This window comes from Triticum aestivum, chromosome 7B (genome assembly GCF_018294505.1).
Source record: "Triticum aestivum cultivar Chinese Spring chromosome 7B, IWGSC CS RefSeq v2.1, whole genome shotgun sequence".
Classification (NCBI taxonomy): domain Eukaryota; kingdom Viridiplantae; phylum Streptophyta; class Magnoliopsida; order Poales; family Poaceae; genus Triticum; species Triticum aestivum.
The window spans coordinates 745655046-745674812 of NC_057813.1; the positions used below are offsets into that span (position 1 = coordinate 745655046).

General features: G+C 46.4%; 1 protein-coding gene and 1 pseudogene across 12 annotated transcripts; both read left to right on the forward strand.

Annotated features, from left to right (window-relative positions):
- The first annotated feature begins 1017 nt into the window (after positions 1-1017).
- LOC123160675 (putative disease resistance protein RGA3) lies at positions 1018-7556 on the forward strand. 12 transcript variants are annotated; one of them, XM_044578510.1, is made up of 8 exons: positions 1018-5248; positions 5529-5742; positions 5867-5996; positions 6076-6326; positions 6437-6543; positions 6623-6823; positions 6901-7031; positions 7193-7556. In XM_044578510.1, exon 1 carries the CDS (start codon positions 1130-1132, stop codon positions 5240-5242), a length of 4113 nt encoding a protein of 1370 aa, XP_044434445.1. In that variant the 5' UTR covers positions 1018-1129; the 3' UTR covers positions 5243-5248; positions 5529-5742; positions 5867-5996; positions 6076-6326; positions 6437-6543; positions 6623-6823; positions 6901-7031; positions 7193-7556. The 12 variants fall into 12 exon arrangements, with proteins under 12 accessions (XP_044434445.1, XP_044434442.1, XP_044434444.1 ...); XM_044578507.1 differs by having other exon boundaries at positions 6623-6801; positions 6901-7088; XM_044578509.1 differs by having other exon boundaries at positions 6623-6801.
- A 538-nt stretch (positions 7557-8094) lies between these two features.
- LOC123163398 (uncharacterized) lies at positions 8095-8232 on the forward strand (annotated as a pseudogene).
- Positions 8233-19767: the final 11535 nt, after the last annotated feature.

Sequence of the window (19767 nt, forward strand, 5' to 3'; positions counted from 1 at the left end):
AATATGTAGTAGCGTAAAATATGTTTGAAATAAAAAAGAATTAAATGGAAAACACTAAATTCAAAGGAAAAACAAATCATAAACTCATAAACCACTAATCCCAGTTGGTGTAGCCAAGTGGGACTAAAGGCCCAAGCCCCCCGGCGCGGACTCGTGCCATTTGGTGGGCCTTTAGTGCCGGTTCGTGACGAATCGGCACTAAAGGGTGGGTCCCCACCTTTTAGTGCTGGTTGCAGCCTTACGAACCGGGAATAGCCCGATTCTGCACTAGTGTCTGCCTCATCCTCGGTGCAGCAATGGTGACAACAGGCCTCTGCCCCGGCTTGGGTCGGGATGGGCGGCGTGCTTCTGTGTTGACCTGGGGCAGCAACGACGACGACGGGCCTCTGCCTCTGCCTCGGCCGGGAGAAGACGAACCAATGTTTTATTTTTTATTTTATTTTATTTTCCAATGACACGTGGACCCTATAGGGGCTCACATGATGATATAACGCTACCAAACGTCCTAGCAAACGTCACTGTTACATGTGAGATGTTAAGTGGTGCCACGTCAGTCTGACTGGTGGGCCTCATCTGTCATAATCTCTCTTAACCAAGATCCACTGATGATTTTTGCAAATCGATTACACAAGACGTATTGTTTTCTGCAACAAAAGTGTAGCATAGTGTTTTTTATTGACCTAGCCTTCAAAGTGGTTGTTTGGTGCAATTTACTCGTCATATTCGTAGAGAAAAAAAAAAGGACGACCGGTTCTCTCATCCGTCTCCGTGGAAGGAGGCGATAGTAAATTTGCGAGTCATGCCGACTTGCGATGCAATAATTGATACCCCACATGTAAATGTAGCAATGACAATGGATGGACGGGATACACAATAATTAAGGGCGCACATGGGGTGTTGGTGGCGGTGCTTCACATCGACATTGACATGACGGGATGCGTATTTTTTCTCCTTGGCTTGGAAACGCAAACGAACGAGAGTCTTTATCAGCAGTGGTCCGCTGCCATTCCATCCACCCAAACCCAAGAGCATTCGCTTCCCAGCCCCAAGAAAAAATCCCCCGAATCCCACCTGCCATAAGCCCCCAATAATTGACCCCTGCTCGCGCCGGCGTCGGCGGCCGGAGAAGATGGAATCGGCAATTGGCGCGGCAACCGGGCTCGTCGGCAGCGTGGTGAATCTGCTGTCCAACGAGCTCGTGGGGGCGTACGTCGCCAGCACCGAACTCGGCCTCAACTCCGTCGAGATCAAGAAAGATCTCCTGCACGCGCAGGCGCTGCTGCAAGAGGCCCAGCCGAGGGGCGCCAAGGACAACCACGGCCTGAAGGGGCTGCTGCAGGAGCTCACCGTCAAGGCCGACGAGGCTGAGGATGCGCTGGATGAGCTCCACTACTTCATCATTCAGGACCAGCTTGACGGCACCCGCTACGCGGTGCCGGACCTGGGCCATGACCTTCGCGGTCATGCTCGCCACGGTCGCCATGCTATTCGCCATGTCGTCGGTAACTGCCTTGCATGCTTTTCTTGTTCGTCGACTATGAAAGATGATGATAGTGGTGGTGCTGCTGCTGTTCCTATTAACCCACTCAATGCAACCAAGACTGATAGTGCTGGTCAAGATGGTCCAGTTGATAAGCTGAAATTCGATAGAGTGGCCATGTCCAAGAAAATTAAGTCAGTGATGGAGGAACTACACTCCCTGTGTGAGCCCGTATCCAATTTGCTCGGCATAACTCCACACCAGGGTAGCACTGAAACTGCTGTCAACCTAAATCGTCCTCCAACGGGATCAATCAGTGCGCAGCATACATTGTATGGCAGGGCAGACATTTTCGAGGGAACCAAAGATGATATAACCAGTGGCAGATTCTATACGGAAACCCTTTCAGTTCTTCCTGTAGTTGGTCCAGGTGGTATTGGAAAGACAACTTTCGCCCAACACCTGTATAATAATAAAAGGATACAAGAGCACTTTGCTATTAGGGTCTGGGTATGTGTATCGACTGATTTTGATGTGCTTAAGCTCAGCCAACAGATCCTTAGCTGCATTCAAGGAAGCAACTCCCCAAATCAAACAACAAGTTTAGACCAGCTCCAAATATCCATCGCAGAGAAAATCATGTCGAAAAGGTTTCTAATTGTGTTTGATGATATATGGAAATGCAATAATCAGGGCTGGGAAGACCTGCTAGCTCCTTTGAGGAAAGGGGAAACCAAGGGTAACATGGTTCTCGTCACAACTCGATTTCCATCCATAGCTGAAATGGTGAAAACAGCACCTTCAATACCACTGAAAGGCCTCGAGTCTGATGAATTCTTCACATTCTTCGAAGCATTCATATTTGATGAAAAAAAACCTGAGTACCAAGGTGACCTAGCAATTATTGCACGGGCCATTGCTAAGAAATTGAAGGGTTCACCTCTAGCAGGCAAAACCGTTGGTCGATTATTGAGGAAGGAGATTTCTCGGAAACACTGGATGGAAGTTCTCGAAAACAACAAATGGCAAAACCAAGAAAATGATGATGGCATTATGACATCTCTCAGGATTAGCTATGATTACCTTCCTTCTCATCTGAAAAGATGTTTCCAATATTTTGCCTTATTCCCTGAAGATTACAAGTTTAAGAATTTAGAGAGTACATATTTCTGGATTGCAATAGGAATCATAGAAAAAGATGAGGATTACATGGAACAACTAGTGGAAAATGGTTTTGTTGTGAAGGAGAATGTTCATTGGTCAAGCCAACAGTACTATGTACTGCATGATTTACTACATGAACTGTCCCGAAGTGTTTCCTCACAAGAATGCCTCAATATATATGATAGTAAAAGGTTTAAAGCTGATGCCGTTCCAAAATCTATTCGTCATTTGTCCATTACCATTGAAGACAACTATGATGTGACTTTTACTGAAGAAATGATTAAGTTGAAGAGCAAGGTAGACATTGCAAATTTGAGGGCTTTGATGATTTTTAGAAGATATGGAGAAACAATTGATGAGATTTTAAATGATACTTTCAAGGATGTAGAGGGTCTTCGTGTCCTATTTATAGTTGTGAAGTCCCCAAATTTGTTCCCATGTGATTTCTCAAAACTTATCCACCTCCGATACCTAAAAGTTGGAACATGGGACGAAGTGACTTTGCCTAGCACACTGTCCAGACTTTATCACCTAAAACTATTGGACCTGAGTGGTTGGCATGGTAGTTATGAATTGCCTAGAGACACTAGCCGCCTTATCAGTTTATGCCATTTTATTGCTGGAAAAAAATTCCATTGCAATATTGCTGAGGTTGGAAAGATGAAGTGTTTAAAGCAGCTTAAAGAATTCCATGTCATGAAAGAGAGTGTTGGATATGAACTGTGTGAGTTGGGGCAGTTAACAGATCTTGGAGGAGAACTATGTAGACGTAATCTTGAAAAGGTGACAACCAAGGATGAGGCTATGGAAGCCAAACTTGAGTCAAAAGGTGATTTGGAAGGGTTGGGGTTGGTTTGGGGATCATCTGATGCCGTTGATGGTACAACAAAATTAGTTGATGTTCTTGATGCTCTTCAGCCACACCCTAACCTTGCAGCACTTGGCATCATAGGTCATGGTGGTACAAGTGGTCCTAGTTGGTTGTGTGGTGACATTAACTTTGAGTTGTTGGAGTATCTTCATCTAGAGGGAGTATCTTGGGTCACTCTTCCTCCTTTTGAGTACTTGCCGCAGCTCACATCACTCACATTGAGCAACATTCATGAAGTTAGTGAGATCCGCCATGTCTTTGGTGGCGCTACAAACAAAAGTTTTTTGCAGTTGAAGCTGATTGTCCTTGATTCATTGCCTGAACTTATTGAGTGGGTTGGGGTGCCTAATGATTCGTTTGCAAGGCTTGAAACTATTTATTGCAGGTCATGCCCCAATCTCCGTACACTACCCTTCCTGCGCGAGTACTCTGCTGGCTGTTATAACCATCTATCGAAACTCGAAATTTTTGATTGCCCAAAGTTGTCTCTCCCACCCATGCCTCACAGCTCCACAATGATAGTTTGTGATGTGAGACATAGTTCCGCAGAGCTGACTTATTATGCAGGGAACAAGATGTATATTAATGGGTATAATGGTGAGGTGGACTTGCATAACCTGCGAAAAGTAGAGAAAATGAGTATAACAGATGTATCACACATTTCAATGACAGAGCTGACCAATCTGAAATCCCTAAGAAGACTAGATGTCAGAAGATGCAGCTTCACGTGCCATGGACTCCAGGACCTCTCGTGCCTCCAATATCTTACAGTATACAACAGCATCAACTTCTTTCCATGGCATACCGAAGCAGCTCACACCATCAAGCTTTTCCCTGCTTCCCTGGAGACACTTGAGATTGAAGGAGAGTCAGGCATGCAGTCAATGGCACCGCTCAGCAATCTGAAATCCCTAAGAAGACTAGATGTCAGAAGATGCAGCATCAGGTGCCATGGACTGCAGGACCTCGCGTGCCTCCAATCACTTACAGTAAAAGAATGTGGCAACTTCTTTCTGCGGCCCATCGAAGCAGCTTACACCATCATCAATCCTTTGCCTTCTTCCCTCGAGGAACTTGAGATTGATGGAGAGTCAAGCATGGAGTCAATGGCTCTGCTCTCGAACCTCACTTGTCTCACCGATCTTGTACTGGTGAACTCTGAGAATTTAACAGTGGATGGTTTTAATCCTCTTATCACAGTCAACCTCAACAGTTTGAAGATCTACAACAGAGGAAATTGTCTTAGCCGTTCTGTATCAGCGGATTTGTTCTCAAAATTGGTGGTAGCAAGGACTAACCTAATATTGCCTGCAGGCTCCTTCCAGCTGCGAGAACTTACAGTGGATTGCATCTCAGCAGTGCTTGTTGCTCCCATCTGTAGCCACCTCGCCGCTACCATCAAGACTTTAGAATTCTGGTATGATCAGCGGGCAGAAAGCTTCACAGAAGAGGAAGACAGGGCTCTTCAGCTCCTCAAATGCCTCCGTTTCATCAGTTTTATGGATTGCCCGAATCTGCTGTGCCTTCCTCAAGGCCTACACAGCCTTCCTTCTCTTAAGACACTATTTGTCCAAGATTGTCCTAAAATCCGATCTCTGGACAAGGGGGACTTTCCCACTTCACTGGAGTGTCTATTAGTGCAGGGTTGCAGTCCCGGGCTACAAGAGCAAGCCAAGCAATTAAAAGGAACAAAACCAGCTTTTAATGTGATACTTGAACTTGAGTAGCACAAGGTAACACAACTCCTGCTATCTATGTATTCCTTCTTTTCCAACGAAGAAAGGGAGGCGATCCCGCAATTATCTACTCCCTTCGTTCCTAAATATTTGTCTTTCTAGAGATTTCAATAAGTGACTACATACGGAGCAAAAGGAATGAATCTGCACTCTAAAATATGTCTATATACATCCATATGTGGTAGTTCATTTGAAATCTCTAAAAAGACAAATATTTAGGAACAGAGGGAGTACTGTTTTGAAGTAGTAGTAACTAATAACTTGTTAAATCTGACAGGTGGATTGCCAACACAGCTGCTCAATCATTTTAGCTGCATTGTGTACATACTACATAGTCATGAAACCATTCAGGCTACTATTGTTGAGACTAGCATCTGGCCAGGATCTCCATCTACAAGTTGTGTCTCGTATTATAGCACACAGGTAGTAGCTAGTATTTGAGATGGAGAGGAGTACTACAGTATGCACTCTATCGATGAACCTGCCTAGAGGTGAACGACTATCTATTTTACCATTTATTTTTAGATACAGTTGTATCAAGAAAGTGGGATTCTTTTTGGTTGAGCATTTATATGCCCGTTTTCTGACCTTACGTTCATTACTCTGTTTCGGCAGAACGATTATGGCCGACAGTGGGATTTGTTATTCAGGACTTAATTGGTTGCTCCATCCAAAAAATAACAATATCAGTAACAAAAGTATCATCAAGAAGTAGCTGTGCAGCTATACCAAGGCCATTTGAAAGGTCAGTCGATCACTCTGTCACTTTCATTTCCTTATTCTTAGTTCAGCATCTCAACAGTGTTTGTTGCTCCCAAACGCAGTTTACTCGCTGCTAGTTACCCTCCACACACTGGAGTCTTGGAATGATGATTGGGGTCTGCCATCCCGGCCTCAAGGGTTACACAGCCTTTCCTCACTCATGGGAGTAGTAGTCATGGTTTGTCCTGGTCGTTGCGTAAGGGGTGACCTCCCTGTTTCACTGCGACAGCTAGATATATTACGCTTCAGTGCAGAGCTACAAGAGGGAATGAAGAAATTAGAAGGAACAAACCCAACTTTAGCCCAGCCCAAGGTAACTATTAATTCTCACCATTTTCCTTTCTTTTCTCAAGGAAATCGACCCCACCTATCCTATTACTCTATAGTATCATACTATTACTACTAAATTTTGAAACCGGACAGGCTTGATGGCAGAATTACTCATTTCCAAAGCGCAATGTGCACGTAGATAAACTGTGAATCCTGGGTGCAAGTCATGTGGCATGTGCAAGTTGTCGGCCTATCTGCCGGTTCGTACATGGGTTTTTATTTATTTCATTTGCAGTGCAAAATTGTGTTGAAATACAGCTACCTTCCTTTCCTATACAGTTTTGGCAGCTCTCATATAAGCCGTGTGTTCCTACTGGTATCAGAAATGGACTACTGAAGTTTGCATGTATAGCAGCTGCTTGCATTGCATGGTAAACTATGAAGACATAGGGGACAGCCGATTGATTGAACTGGAGGTGAATGGCTGTTTGTTTCTGCTTTACAGAAATCTTATGAATGTGCGTTTCCTTTTAACTAAAAGTATGACTACACACCCTATTTTCGCTCTGTTTCTTTTAACTAAAAGTATGCTAAAACAACACGTTTCTTTCATGCAGTATCAGAACAGTTTGATTGCTTGCTCAAGCGGTACATGACACCATGCACCGCCAACTGCATCTTGTGCAGATTATACCATTCAAAAAAGAAAAACATCTCGTGCAGATTGTGGAGACTGCATGTATATGTGGTGATGTTTCACTGGCATCCGTCAGACTTTCAGTTCCAGTTCAGCAAGTTCAATCATGTTGGCCAACTGAAAATAATGAATTTGAGAATTTAAATGAGTAGTCCCCTTTGTTGTGTTCACTTTTCCGACCTTATGATAGATTCATTACTGGGATTCTGCAGAACTATTCACAGCCAACAATGAATCCAGAAGTTGGTTGTTCCATCCAGAAAAGGAAACTGACGTGAGGCTCTGTCTTGACATCTCGAGGGAGTCCTTTCTGTATAATCGACCCTATCAAAGGTAATTTGTTAAACCACGTAATATTCAGGTTCAAGGGGCGCACCACTTGGCCGGTTCAGTTGAGATAAGTCTAGGTCTGGTTGGTTAGAGTATATGGTTGTAATCTCCTCATGTATATCTTATCTCTACTTTCCTTGTATCTCAAGATGTAATCTCAACAACCTTGTATGCTTATCAGGGATATGCCCCTGCCTATATTAACACGAAACCGTCGCCTCGAGAGAGGTACGACGTTCTCCGCTATTTCACATGGTATACAGAGCCACCTCTATCCATCGCATCTAGCAAAACCCATCCATCGCCAGCCATGTCGTCCTCCAGCACCGTCCAGGCCTCCCTTGGGCAGCTTACAGAAAAACTCACCCGCACCAACTACGTCCTGTGGCGTGCGCAGGTGACACCGCAGCTGAGAGGGGCTGGCCTCTTCGGCTACGCCGACGGCTCCATGCCAGAACCTGTCAAGATCCTCGTCACGAAGGACAAAGACGGGAAAGAGGAGCAAACACCGAACCCTCTCCATCCGATCTGGTTCAGAGAAGGGCAGCAGGTACTTGGATACTTGCTCAATACTCTCACCAAAGAAGTCCTCGTGCAGGTTACCTCCATCGCCACGCCGCACGAGCTCTGGGCGGCTCTCGCCCACATGTTCTCATCGCAGTCACGAGCCCGCGTCAACAACATCTGGGTTGCTCTCTCCACGGCGCAGAAGGGGACGCAATCTGTTGCGGCCTACTTCGCCCAGATGAGAGCACTTGCCGATGAGCTTGCAGCCGCCGGAAAGCCCATCGATGACGATGAGCTTGTCTCCTACATCACCGCCGGCCTCGACATGGAGTACCAACCCCTCTTCTCCGCCAACGACGCGCGCACCGACCCATCAGCATCGACGACCTCTACGCTCAGATGAGCAACTTTGATCAGCACCTCGCTCTCTACAACAACAACTCGGGCGGGGGCTTCAAGTCATCTGCTAACACGGTCTCTCGTGGCAGCGGTCGCGGCGGTGGCGGTTCACGCTACCATGGACCTCCGCGCGGCAAGGGCAAGCCGCCATCTGGTGGAAACAGCAGCGGCAACAACTCCTCTCGCGGCGGCGGCGGCGGCGGCGGCGGTGGTGGGCGGCCCTCCAGCAACAACAACAGGGGCCGCCGTGGTGGCAGGCCTCGCGCCAACCCTGATGCGCCACGATGCCAAATCTGCGGCAAGCTAGGCCACACCGCCCGCGACTGCTGGTATCGCTATGAAGATGACGGCGAATCCTCACAAGATGAGAAGGTTGCAGGCGCTGCTGATGGCTCCTACGGCATCGACACGAACTGGTATGTGGATAGTGGTGCAACTGACCACATCACAAGCGAGCTAGAAAAGGTGACAGTTCGTGAGAAGTACCGTGGGCAAGATCAAGTTCACACTGCCAACGGAGAAGGTATGAGCATTAGCCACGTTGGTCATTCAGTGCTTAAACCCCCCCATAGAAATATTGGTCTAAGAAAAAATTTGCATGTCCCTAGTGCCTCCAAAAATCTCCTTTCAGTTCATCGCATTGCCATTGACAACCATGTATTCCTTGAGTTTCATCCATTTTTCTTTTTGATCAAGGATCAGGTCACGAAGAAAACTCTGTATCGAGGTAGATGCATTCGAGGGCTGTACCCGTTGATTCCGGAGTTTAGGAGATTGAATAAACAAGCCTATGGTGTCACCAAAGTCTCTTCAACACGGTAGCATGATAGATTAGGGCATGCATCCTTTTCTTTAGTTGAACATTTGCTTAAAAAGAATAAGCTCCCGTTTGTTGGTGATCGAGATCGTGAAACAATTTGTGATTCATGTCAGTGTGCTAAAAGTCATCAATTACCTTATCCTGTGTCTACAAGCATCTCCACCAAACCTCTTGAGCTCATTTTTTCCGATGTTTGGGGTCCTGCCCCTAAATCAGTTGGCAGACACACGTATTACGTAAGTTTTATCGATGACTATAGCAAGTACACATGGATCTATCTCATCAAAAAGAAATCTGATGTTTTTCAAGTCTTTCACAACTTTCAAGCACTAGTAGAAAGAAAGTTTGATTGCAAAATCCTAGCTCTCCAATCCGATTGGGGAGGGGAGTACCGTAACCTCAACTTCTTTTTTCAGCAAATTGGCATATCACACCACGTGTCATGTCCCCATGCTCACCAGCAAAATGGATCAGCTGAGTGCAAGCACAAGCATATAGTTGAAGTTGGCCTTGCCTTACTTGCTGCTGCCTCTATGCCTTTGAAATTCTGGGATGAGGCTTTTCTCACCGCAGTCCACCTCATAAACATGTTGCCAAGTAGGGTCATCAACAATGAATCTCCAGTAGAACGTCTCCTTCATACAAAACCAGATTACACATCTCTACGAGTGTTTGGGTGTGCGTGTTGGCCGAATCTTCGGCCATACAACAACCGCAAACTCATGTTCCGGTCAAAACAATGTGTTTTCTTGGGCTATAGTCCACAACACAAGGGTGTAAAGTGTCTTGACGTATCCACTGGACGTGTCTATATTTCCCGTGATGTTGTGTTTGATGAAACTGTTTCCCCTTTTGCACAACTTCATCCAAACGCCGGAGCCCTTCTTCAAAAGGAGATTCTTCTTCTCCCTTCACATCTCACCGGTCGTGACAATGGGGATGTTTTGGACACTGATGATCAATTATTGACTAATCCTCTTACTAATGATGGTCTTGAGTCTTGTGATGCAACAGAAAAAAATTGTGCAGAAAATGGTGACGAAATCAGCCCAAATCATCATTTTATGCTTCCTGGACAAAACAGCAGCAGCATCGAAGCGGATCTCCCTCGGGATCCAGGCGCATCCCCCTCGGGATCGCTCCTGCACCAGTCTGCCGTCCTGTCCCCCGCGGGATCCGCGTCCTCCGCGCCAGGCCGATCCGCCTCGAGCCCCGCGTCGCCACACGCCACCAGCGGCTCGGTGGACCGCCCGGTGGTCTCTCCGCGCCAACCAACCAGCACCACGCGGCGCCAACTCCAGCCGCCCGCGCCTGGTCCCGCGCCTGGCCCCGCACCTGGTCGGTTTGGCCCCGACACGCGCTGCTACGTGCGGCGGCCATCCCGGCTGGATACGGGTGCTGACTCCGGTGTGGATCACGCTGTAGTCCCCGTCCCACCGGCGCAATCATTGCACCATCATGCGCCCCCTGCTGGATCGGGATCCTCTGCGGTGACTTCTCCTTCATCTCCACGTGCGCCGGCCACAGAAGATCTGGTCTGCATGTCCTCGCCCAGCTAGCCTGCCGCCGCTCCTGGCGCTGGATCTTCTGCGGCTCCTTCTTCACCACCTCGCACTAGGCTTCAGAGGGGAGTAACTCAACCCAAAAATTACAGATCTTTAGCAAAGTTTGGACTTGCTTGTGTTTCACATGAACCAGATATCCCATACTCTGTTGCAGAAGCTCTAGGCGATCCAAAGTGGCAGAAGGCTATGGAGGATGAATACATGGCGCTCCACAAAAATAAAACTTGGCACTTAGTTCCAGCGTGTCAAGGAAAAGGTAAAAATGTTATAGATTGCAAATGGGTCTTCAGAATTAAAAAGAAGTCTGATGGCACCATAGATCGTTATAAGGCTAGACTAGTTGCAAAAGGCTTTAAACAAAGATACGGTCTAGACTATGAGGATACCTTTAGTCCTGTAGTAAAGGCTGCTACTATTCGTCTCATTTTGTCTATTGCCGTATCCAGAGGATGGAGTCTACGCCAGCTAGATGTTCAGAACGCGTTTCTTCATGGTGTTCTGGAAGAGGAAGTGTTCATAAAACAACCTCCTGGGTTTGAAAACAGACAAAAACCCCTCCACATATGCAAGCTTGACAAGGCTCTATATGGATTAAAACAAGCTCCTAGAGCATGGTATTCTCGGTTGAGTTCAAAGCTTCAAGGACTTGGGTTTGCTCCGTCCAAGTCTGACACCTCATTGTTTATTTTCAACAAGTCAAATACATCTATATTTGTACTTATATATGTTGATGATATTATTGTCACAAGCTCATCTGATGAAGCTATTTCAGCACTGCTCAAGGATTTGAACTTTGAGTTTGCTCTTAAGGATCTAGGAGACTTGCACTACTTCCTTGGCATTGAAGTGAGACGAAGTGGAGATGAGCTTCACTTGTCTCAAGAGAAGTATGCCATTGATCTTGTAGCAAGAGCAGGATTGCAAGGTTGCAAGGCAGCTCCAACACCTCTATCCAGCTCAGAGAAACTATCCTTAACAGAAGGGAAACTCTTGAATCAAGAGGATAGCACCAGGTACAGAAGTATGGTTGGTGCACTGCAATATTTAACTCTGACTAGGCCTGATATTTCTTTTGTTGTGAACAAAGTATGTCAGTTCCTTCATGCACCCACTACAGTACATTTGACAGCTGCAAAACGCATACTTAGATATATCAAGGACACTTCCAGTGTTGGACTCACCTTCACCAAGTCACCATCAACACTTGTAAGTGCCTTTTCTGACTCTGATTGGGCAGGTTGTCTTGATGACAAACGCTCAACAGGTGGTTTTGCAGTGTTCTTTGGTCCAAATTTAATCTCATGGTGTGCTAAGAAACAAGCTACTGTGTCTACATCCAGCACAGAAGCAGAATACAAAGCACTAGCAAATGCTACTGCTGAAATTATTTGGGTTCAGTCATTACTGAAAGAGCTTGGAATACATAGTAAACAGGCTCCATGCTTATGGTGTGACAATCTGGGTGCCACCTATCTTTCTGCTAACCCAATATTTCATGCAAGAACAAAACATATCGAAATAGATTTTTACTTTGTCAGAGAAAGAGTTGCAGCAAAAAAGCTGGATATTCGGTTCATTCGGTCTCAAGATCAAGTTGCAAATGGCTTCACTAAAGCTTTACCTACCAGAGGTTTTGAAGAATTTAAGCGTAATCTCAACTTGTCCAAGTTGTGATTATGGGAGGGTGTTAAACCACGTAATATTCAGGTTCAAGGGGCGCACCACTTGGCCGGTTCAGTTGAGATAAGTCTAGGTCTGGTTGGTTAGAGTATATGGTTGTAATCTCCTCATGTATATCTTATCTCTACTTTCCTTGTATCTCAAGATGTAATCTCAACAACCTTGTATGATTATCAGGGATATGCCCCTGCCTATATTAACACGAAACCGTCGCCTCGAGAGAGGTACGGCGTTCTCCGCTGTTTCACATAATTACATTACATTACATTACATGTGGTTCGTGTTGCATGCTGGATGATATATATTTGGTTTCCCATTTGTGGTGGCATGCATCATCTTGCAGGTGTCTGTCGGCCTGCCTCCGTCTTGACGAACCAAAACCTGAACCTGAACCTGAACCTAAACCCAGACGAGGAGGGAGGGAGCTACTACAATACAGTATGATTCAAGACTGCAAGGCATCGCAGCACCTCCCGCTTTCTCCCGGTTTGTCCACACTGCTAGTCTTTCTCCAGCATCCTCCACTCCTTTCTACCCTGCATCTGCTCTGGCCATATTTGGCGCTGACGCCACACGTCCGAACATGCGGTATCCTGTTGCACAAGACGTTTACCGCAAGTCGCACAAGTCGAGCACTCCATCTATTTATCACATCATGTCAGCGAACCACTGTCTACCAAGGTGATTGCTGACGAAGGAGGAACTACAGCGACTACAACTGGTGTCGACAACAGCAAGACAGCTACAGCGCCAGAGCCAAGGCCCAAGTCCACTCGGCCCAGGAAAATACCCCAGTGGCTTGCAAGCCCGAACTGGGCCCGTTGATTCGGGTGTAATAGTACTTATAGCCGTTAGTTGCTTTCCTTTTTCTTTCGGCGACGGACTCGGTGGCTACGGACAACCTTGTATCTGATACAGACGTGAGGGTGGTTGGGAGGAACACGCCTGCCAAATTCAAATTCTAGACCAATTCCCCAATTTTCGCCATGGCCATGTGAGCTAGATCTAAGTACCTCACAGTTGGTAATAAGAGCTATTCGATCTGGAGTTTCCGCTACACCACCACCGCACCAGATTCAGCGACCGCCGGCGACGCCAGGCCATGGAGGAGCTCAGCGACGAGAGTCGCGCCGTGTTTGATCTGCTTCGCCATGAAATCAACATCGACCTGGACCAGAAGCTCAAGGCGCAAGGCGAATCGCTCCTCAAATCCATGAGTAAGATGCTGGAAGCAAACAATTCGGCGCTCGACAACCTCATGTTGGCAAGAGCTGACGGCATCCACGAGGAGATCGCGCTCGACATCGAGCAGGTGCGGGCTGACGTCAACAAGCTCGAGTCCGTGGATCAGGGACCCAGACCGGAGGGGAGTTTGCCGTCTCGTCAGGGTAGGCCATCTCGAGGCGGCGCAGCCAGCGATGGGCTGGGGTTCGAGAGCGACCACCGCGGCAAGTCCCATAACATCTTTGTGCCACCGCCGGTGAGAGGTGCGCGAGATCTGAATCCTTCGCCCAAATTTTTTTTGCCTCGTGAATTCTCTGTTCTGGATACTGCTGAGTCATCTTCCTTCTCTTTGCATCTGGAGATGCCTCGATTTGATGGTGCCAATCCTCGATTATGGCAAAATCGTTGTGAGGATCAGTTCATATTGTGGAGCGTTCCTGCCCACAGGTGGGCTACAGCGCAGTTTGAAGGAGCAGCAGCGCGCTGGCTGGAGTCTGTGCAGCGTCGTATGCCCAATTCCAGTTAGGCTGACTTCTGTTCTGCTCTTCAAGCTAGGTTGGCCGCAACCAGCACCAAACTCTCCTGCGCAAACTGTTTGAAATTGCGCAAACAAGTACTGTAGAAGATTATGTGGATCGTTTCGCAGAATTGTATGACCAACTGACAGCCTACGAAGATACACCAAATGACTTGCATTATACCACCAGATTCCTTGACGGCCTAAAACTAGGTGTACGGATTGCTGTCGCTCTGCAGAAACCTAAGAATTTAGATGCTGCCTATGAACTGGCCCTGTTACATGAGGAGCTGGGTGAAGGGTTCACACCGATCAATATCTATTCAGCCAAACGCATGTCAGCTCCTGCACCTATCACTTCTCCTTCCATTGTCAAAACTGCAGAAGAAAAGAGGAGGACTAAAACTGCCAAAACCAACCGAACTGAAGATAAGTGGTCAGCGTTGAGAGAATTCAGGAGATCCAAGGGACTCTGTTTTGTTTGTGGTGAGAAATGTTCCAGAGATCATGTGTGCAAGTTCACTGTGCAACTGCATTTTTTCCAGGAGATGATTGAACAGTTACAGGTTAGCTCACCAGAAGAATCTGAAACTTCTGACACTGAACACCCATCTTCTGCTTCGTCTTCCGTGCACTCCATCAGACTTTCTGCTGCTGCTATGGGAAGGGAACCCGAGGCTCCGGTTTTGCAATTACAAGTGGATATCTAGGGGCATAATTTGAGTTTCCTTGTGGATTCGGGCAGTACTCATTCGTTTATTGACAGCAAATTTGTAACATTGTCAGGTGTGCCTCCCATTGCTCCTATTAAAGTTACAGTGGCAGGAGGGACTGTCTTATCGTGTCAGCACAGTATTGAGGCTTGTAGCTGGATCAAACTTCAAACTCTTACCTCTCCACACGTATGATGGTATTCTTTGACTCGATTGGTTAGCCCAGCATAGCCCTATGAAAATCGATTGGGTGGAACAGTGGATGTCTTTCAGTTATGAGGGAAGTGTGGTCACCTTACAGGGTATTAATGCAACATAATACACTTATGCATGTGTGTCCATTTCAACCATCCAAGTCACTGAACGCACTGTAATCCCTGAAAAGATGCAACAACTTATAGATGAGTTTGTTGATGTGTTTGCAACTCCTACAGAGTTACCCCCCAGGAGAGACAGTGACCATCACATTCCCCTCATTCCAGGGGCCGGGCCTGTTACTTCACGACCTTACAGAATTGTTCCTCAGTTAAAGGATGAGCTTGAGAGGCAAATTAATGAATTGCTTGCAGCTGGACTGATCAGAGTTAGCAAAAGTCCTTTTTCTTCCCCAGTTTTACTTGTCAAGAAGAAAGGAGGAGAATGGAGACTGGTTGTGGATTATAGGATGTTAAATGCCATTACTGTTACTGGTAAGTTTCCAGTCCCAGTTATAGACGAGCTACTGGATGAGTTAGCTGGTGCTGCATGGTTCACTAAGCTGGATTTGAGGGCTGGTTACCATCAGATTCGGTTAGCTCCTGGAGAAGAGCACAAGACTGCATTCTCTACACATATTGGTCACTATGAATTCAATGTGTTGGCCTTTGGATTGAGTGGTGGTCCTGGCACTTTTCAGGGTTCTCTCAACAATACATTGAAACCCGTCAACAGAAAAAATACACTCTATTTCTTCGATGATATTCTCATCTTCAGCAGAACTTACAAGGAGCACCTTGCTCATGTTAGAAGGGTACTGGAATTACTCAGAGCTGACCAGTGGAAGGTTAAGTTGTCCAAATGTGCTTTTGCTCAACAACAAATTGATTATCTGGGCCACACTATTAGTGCTGCAGGTGTATCCACTGATTCTTCTAAAATATCCACTGTTCATAATTGGCTTACTCCTACTAATGTAAAGGAAGTGAGAGGATTCCTTGGTCTCAGTGGGTATTACAGGAAATTCATTCAACATTATGGCATAATCAGCAAACCACTGACTGAACTCCTCAAGAAGGGAGTACCATTTGTGTGGTCCCCAATTACTGCAGAAGCATTTGCTATCCTGAAGCAGAAGTTGATTGAGGCCCCTGTTTTAGCTCTTCCTCAGTTCAATAAACCTTTTGTTATTGAAACAAATGCCTGTGACAAGGGGATTGGAGCAGTCTTAATGCAAGAAGGTCATCCCCTGGCTTATGTCAGTAAAGCCCTAGGGCCCAAAAACAGGGGACTGTCAGTCTATGAGAAGGAATACATGGCTATTTTACTAGCTGTAGAACAGTGGAGACCTTACTTACAGATGCAACATTTTGTGATCAAAACTGATCTGAAAAGTTTGGTCCATCTGCAGAACCAAAAGCTGCATACTGTTTGGCAACAGAAAGCTCTCACCAAGTTAATGGGATTGGATTATGAGATTGTATATAAGAAAGGGGTTGAGAATTCTGCAGCAGATGCCCTGTCCAGGAGACCACCAGATCAACAATTGTTTTCTATATCTAAGATACAGCCAGTGTGGATGACTGAAGTAATTGATAGTTACAATGATGACAAGACTGCTATTGAACTCCTACAACAACTGGCTCTGGACCCTGTTGCTAAACCCAATCACCAATTGCTGCAAGGGATAATTAGATATAAAGGAGCCATATGGATAGTTAATAAGCAAGAGTTACATGATAAAATCTTTGCTGCCTTCCATGACAGTCCAGTAGGTGGCCATTCAGGATTTCCTGTTACTTATCACAGGATACATTCTCTGTTTAGATGGTCAGGAATGAAGAAATTCATCAAAGATAAAGTACAATCTTGCATTATCTGTCAACAAGCTAAGCCAGAAAGGGTTCACTACCCAGGGTTGTTGTCCCCTCTGCCAGTTCCTAAGAAAGCCTGGGAATATGTTACTATGGATTTCATTTCTGGTCTGCCAGTCTCAGGTCAATTTGATTGCTTCTTCTTGGTTATTGACAAGTTTACTAAATATGCCCATTTCATGCCCTTGAAACATCCTTTCACTACTACTAAGGTTGCCGAAGTGTTCCTTGATAATGTGTACAAGTTGCATGGGATGCCAGAGTATATAGTGTCTAACAGAGACCCTGTTTTCACTAGTGCATTTTGGCAAACTTTGGTCAAAAGAACTGGCACCCAGCTTAATATGAGTACTGCTTACCATCCAGCTACTGATGGACAGACTGAGAGAGTGAATCAACAGGTTGAGTGTTATCTCAGGAGTTTTATCAGTGCACATCCTAAACAGTGGAGCAAGTGGCTTGCAATGTGTGAATTCTGGTATAATACTAACTGGCACTCTGCAGTGGGCAAGACTCCCTTTGAGATTTTGTATGGCCACTCTCCCAGGTACTTTGGCATCACTGCTAGTGACACTGTAGCTTCTCCTGATATCCAACAGTGGCTATTAGAAAGGCAGACTGTGTTAGATTCTGTCACCCAACATCTGCACAGGGCTCAACAGAGAATGAAAGCTCAAGATGATGAGCACCGGACTGAACGTGTCTTTGACGTTGGTGAAATGGTTTTTCTCAAGCTCCAACCTTATGTCCAATCCTCAGTTTTTCGTCGAGCAAACCACAAACTCTCCTTCAAATACTTTGGTCCATATAAAATTCTGGGCAAGATAGGTGAAGTGGCATACAAGCTGGAGTTGCCTGCTACTAGCAAAGTCCATCCAGTTTTCCATGTATCACAACTCAAAAAAGTGATCTCTCCTGGTACAACGGTTGTTCCTAATCTTCCGTCCCAGTTTTCTGATCTGCAGGTGCCAGTGCAAGTTCTTCAATCTCGAGTGCGTCAGGTTGGTCAGAAAACAGTGGCGCAGGGCCTGATATTGTGGAGTGATTCTTTCTCCGGACGAAGCTGCGGCAACAATTTCCTCGCGCTGCGGCTTGGGGTCAAGCCGCTACTCAACGAGGGGGGATGTCAGTGAACCACTGTCTACCAAGGTGATTGCTGACGAAGGAGGAACTACAGCGACTACAACTGGTGTCGACAACAGCAAGACAGCTACAGCGCCAGAGCCAAGGCCCAAGTCCACTCGGCCCAGGAAATACCCCAGTGGCTTGCAAGCCCGAACTGGGCCCGTTGATTCGGGTGTAATAGTACTTATAGCCGTTAGTTGCTTTCCTTTTGCTTTCGGCGATGGACTCGGTGGCTACGGCCAACCTTGTATCTGATACAGACGTGAGGGTGGTTGGGAGGAACACGCCTGCCAAATTCAAATTCTAGACCGATTCCCCAATTTTCGCCATGGCCATGTGAGCTAGATCTAAGTACGTCACACATCATGTTGCGTGAGCATGGCGTGAGTACCGTGTTTGGATCTCTCAGAAGTGTCTCCTTTGGAACAACATGCATGTTTCTGCAGTGTTGATCAGTACATCAATTCTTCCCCACTGTAACAAACTTACTTCAGAGTCTGGGATTCGATTATTGCATTTCCAGCTTCCGCTAGCAAGCACGAACCTGAGAAGAAGTTGTACTGTTGTTGCAACTGCTGCTTGCTTCAGTCTCGACAAGTTAGCTGGCTGTGACACGACATTCTAATTCCTAACTGTAGCTTGTTAACCCTGACGAAACTGGAGCACTGCTTCTGGTTCAGATATGTCCTGCTAGTAGTAATTAGTGTTAAGCAGCACAGTTTCGATATATATAAATTTTCGATTCTTGGATTGTACAGTACTTATGTGTGAATGGAAGGATTGTAGGTCTTTGTTTTCTTTGGCCTTCTTAAATTTGTTCCAGCTTTCGGTTCCTTTGCCTTTGTATCAGAATGTGTGCTGCAACTGCAAGTGGCAGTGGAACACATAGAGAAGAATAATCAACGAGTTTTTTTTAAGGCAAATGTTTTTTTCATTGTAATTATTTTCTGAGGCAAAAATAATCAACGAGTATAGTTCCAGGCTGGCATGGGCCAGACACAAGAAATCAAGAATTCAGTAGTGTGGCCATGTAGAGTTGGGCCGTGGGCTGGGCCGTATAGGTGCCTTGACAAAAAATCCTTCCAGGCCTATCTATCTATTGGCGCCTCACCTCCCACCCCGGCGAATTAGCCCACAGGCTCACTCACCCCTGAATTTCGATTGGGGACCCGAGCCCACCGCCCGCTGCCTGGATCCCATCCCCTGCCCTGCTTCTTCCGTGCACTGTAGCTGTGACAGACCGGAACAGCCGGCGCACGGGAGATGGACCGCCTTCGTCTTCTCCGACCCCGGCCTCCTCTGTCATTTTCGTCGACCCATGAGAGGTGAGGTGTGCCTACCTTCGTTCCGTTAAATTCACGCCGTACCCTGGTGACTAGGCATGGCCGTGTTTCCAACTTTCCATGCACTAAGTTGCCTGCGTGATACTACCTACGATACTATCATTAAGCAGCTTGATTGCAGTTTAGTTGCAGCCATTGTAACTGCTGCTTAGCAGCTGTGACATGCTAACTGGAGCACTTGTTAACCCTGACGAAACTGGAGCACTTGTTCAGATTTGTTGTAATTAGTGTGAAGCAGCACACTTAAAATAAAATTTCCATTCTTAAATTGCGCATGCACATGATCGCCCACCTGAACATTTTCATTACTGAAAAAGAGCCCTGAGGGTGTATTCCCTCTGTAAAGAAGGAATGTAGGGCACCTGACCCGCCTCTTTGTTGCCTATCCTTGTCTTTGTTGATTCTTGAGGCGTGTGTTGCCGGGGTGTTGAGGAGAGTTGGAGCCGGTTTACGAATTACGACAGCACACGACGCCTGGCTGTTACAACTCTCCGC

What these genes read in the sequence shown, in the direction of transcription:
- LOC123160675 (XM_044578505.1), top strand. Translation starts at nt 1,130, where the DNA reads ATGGAATCGGCAATTGGCGCGGCAACCGGGCTCGTCGGCAGCGTGGTG.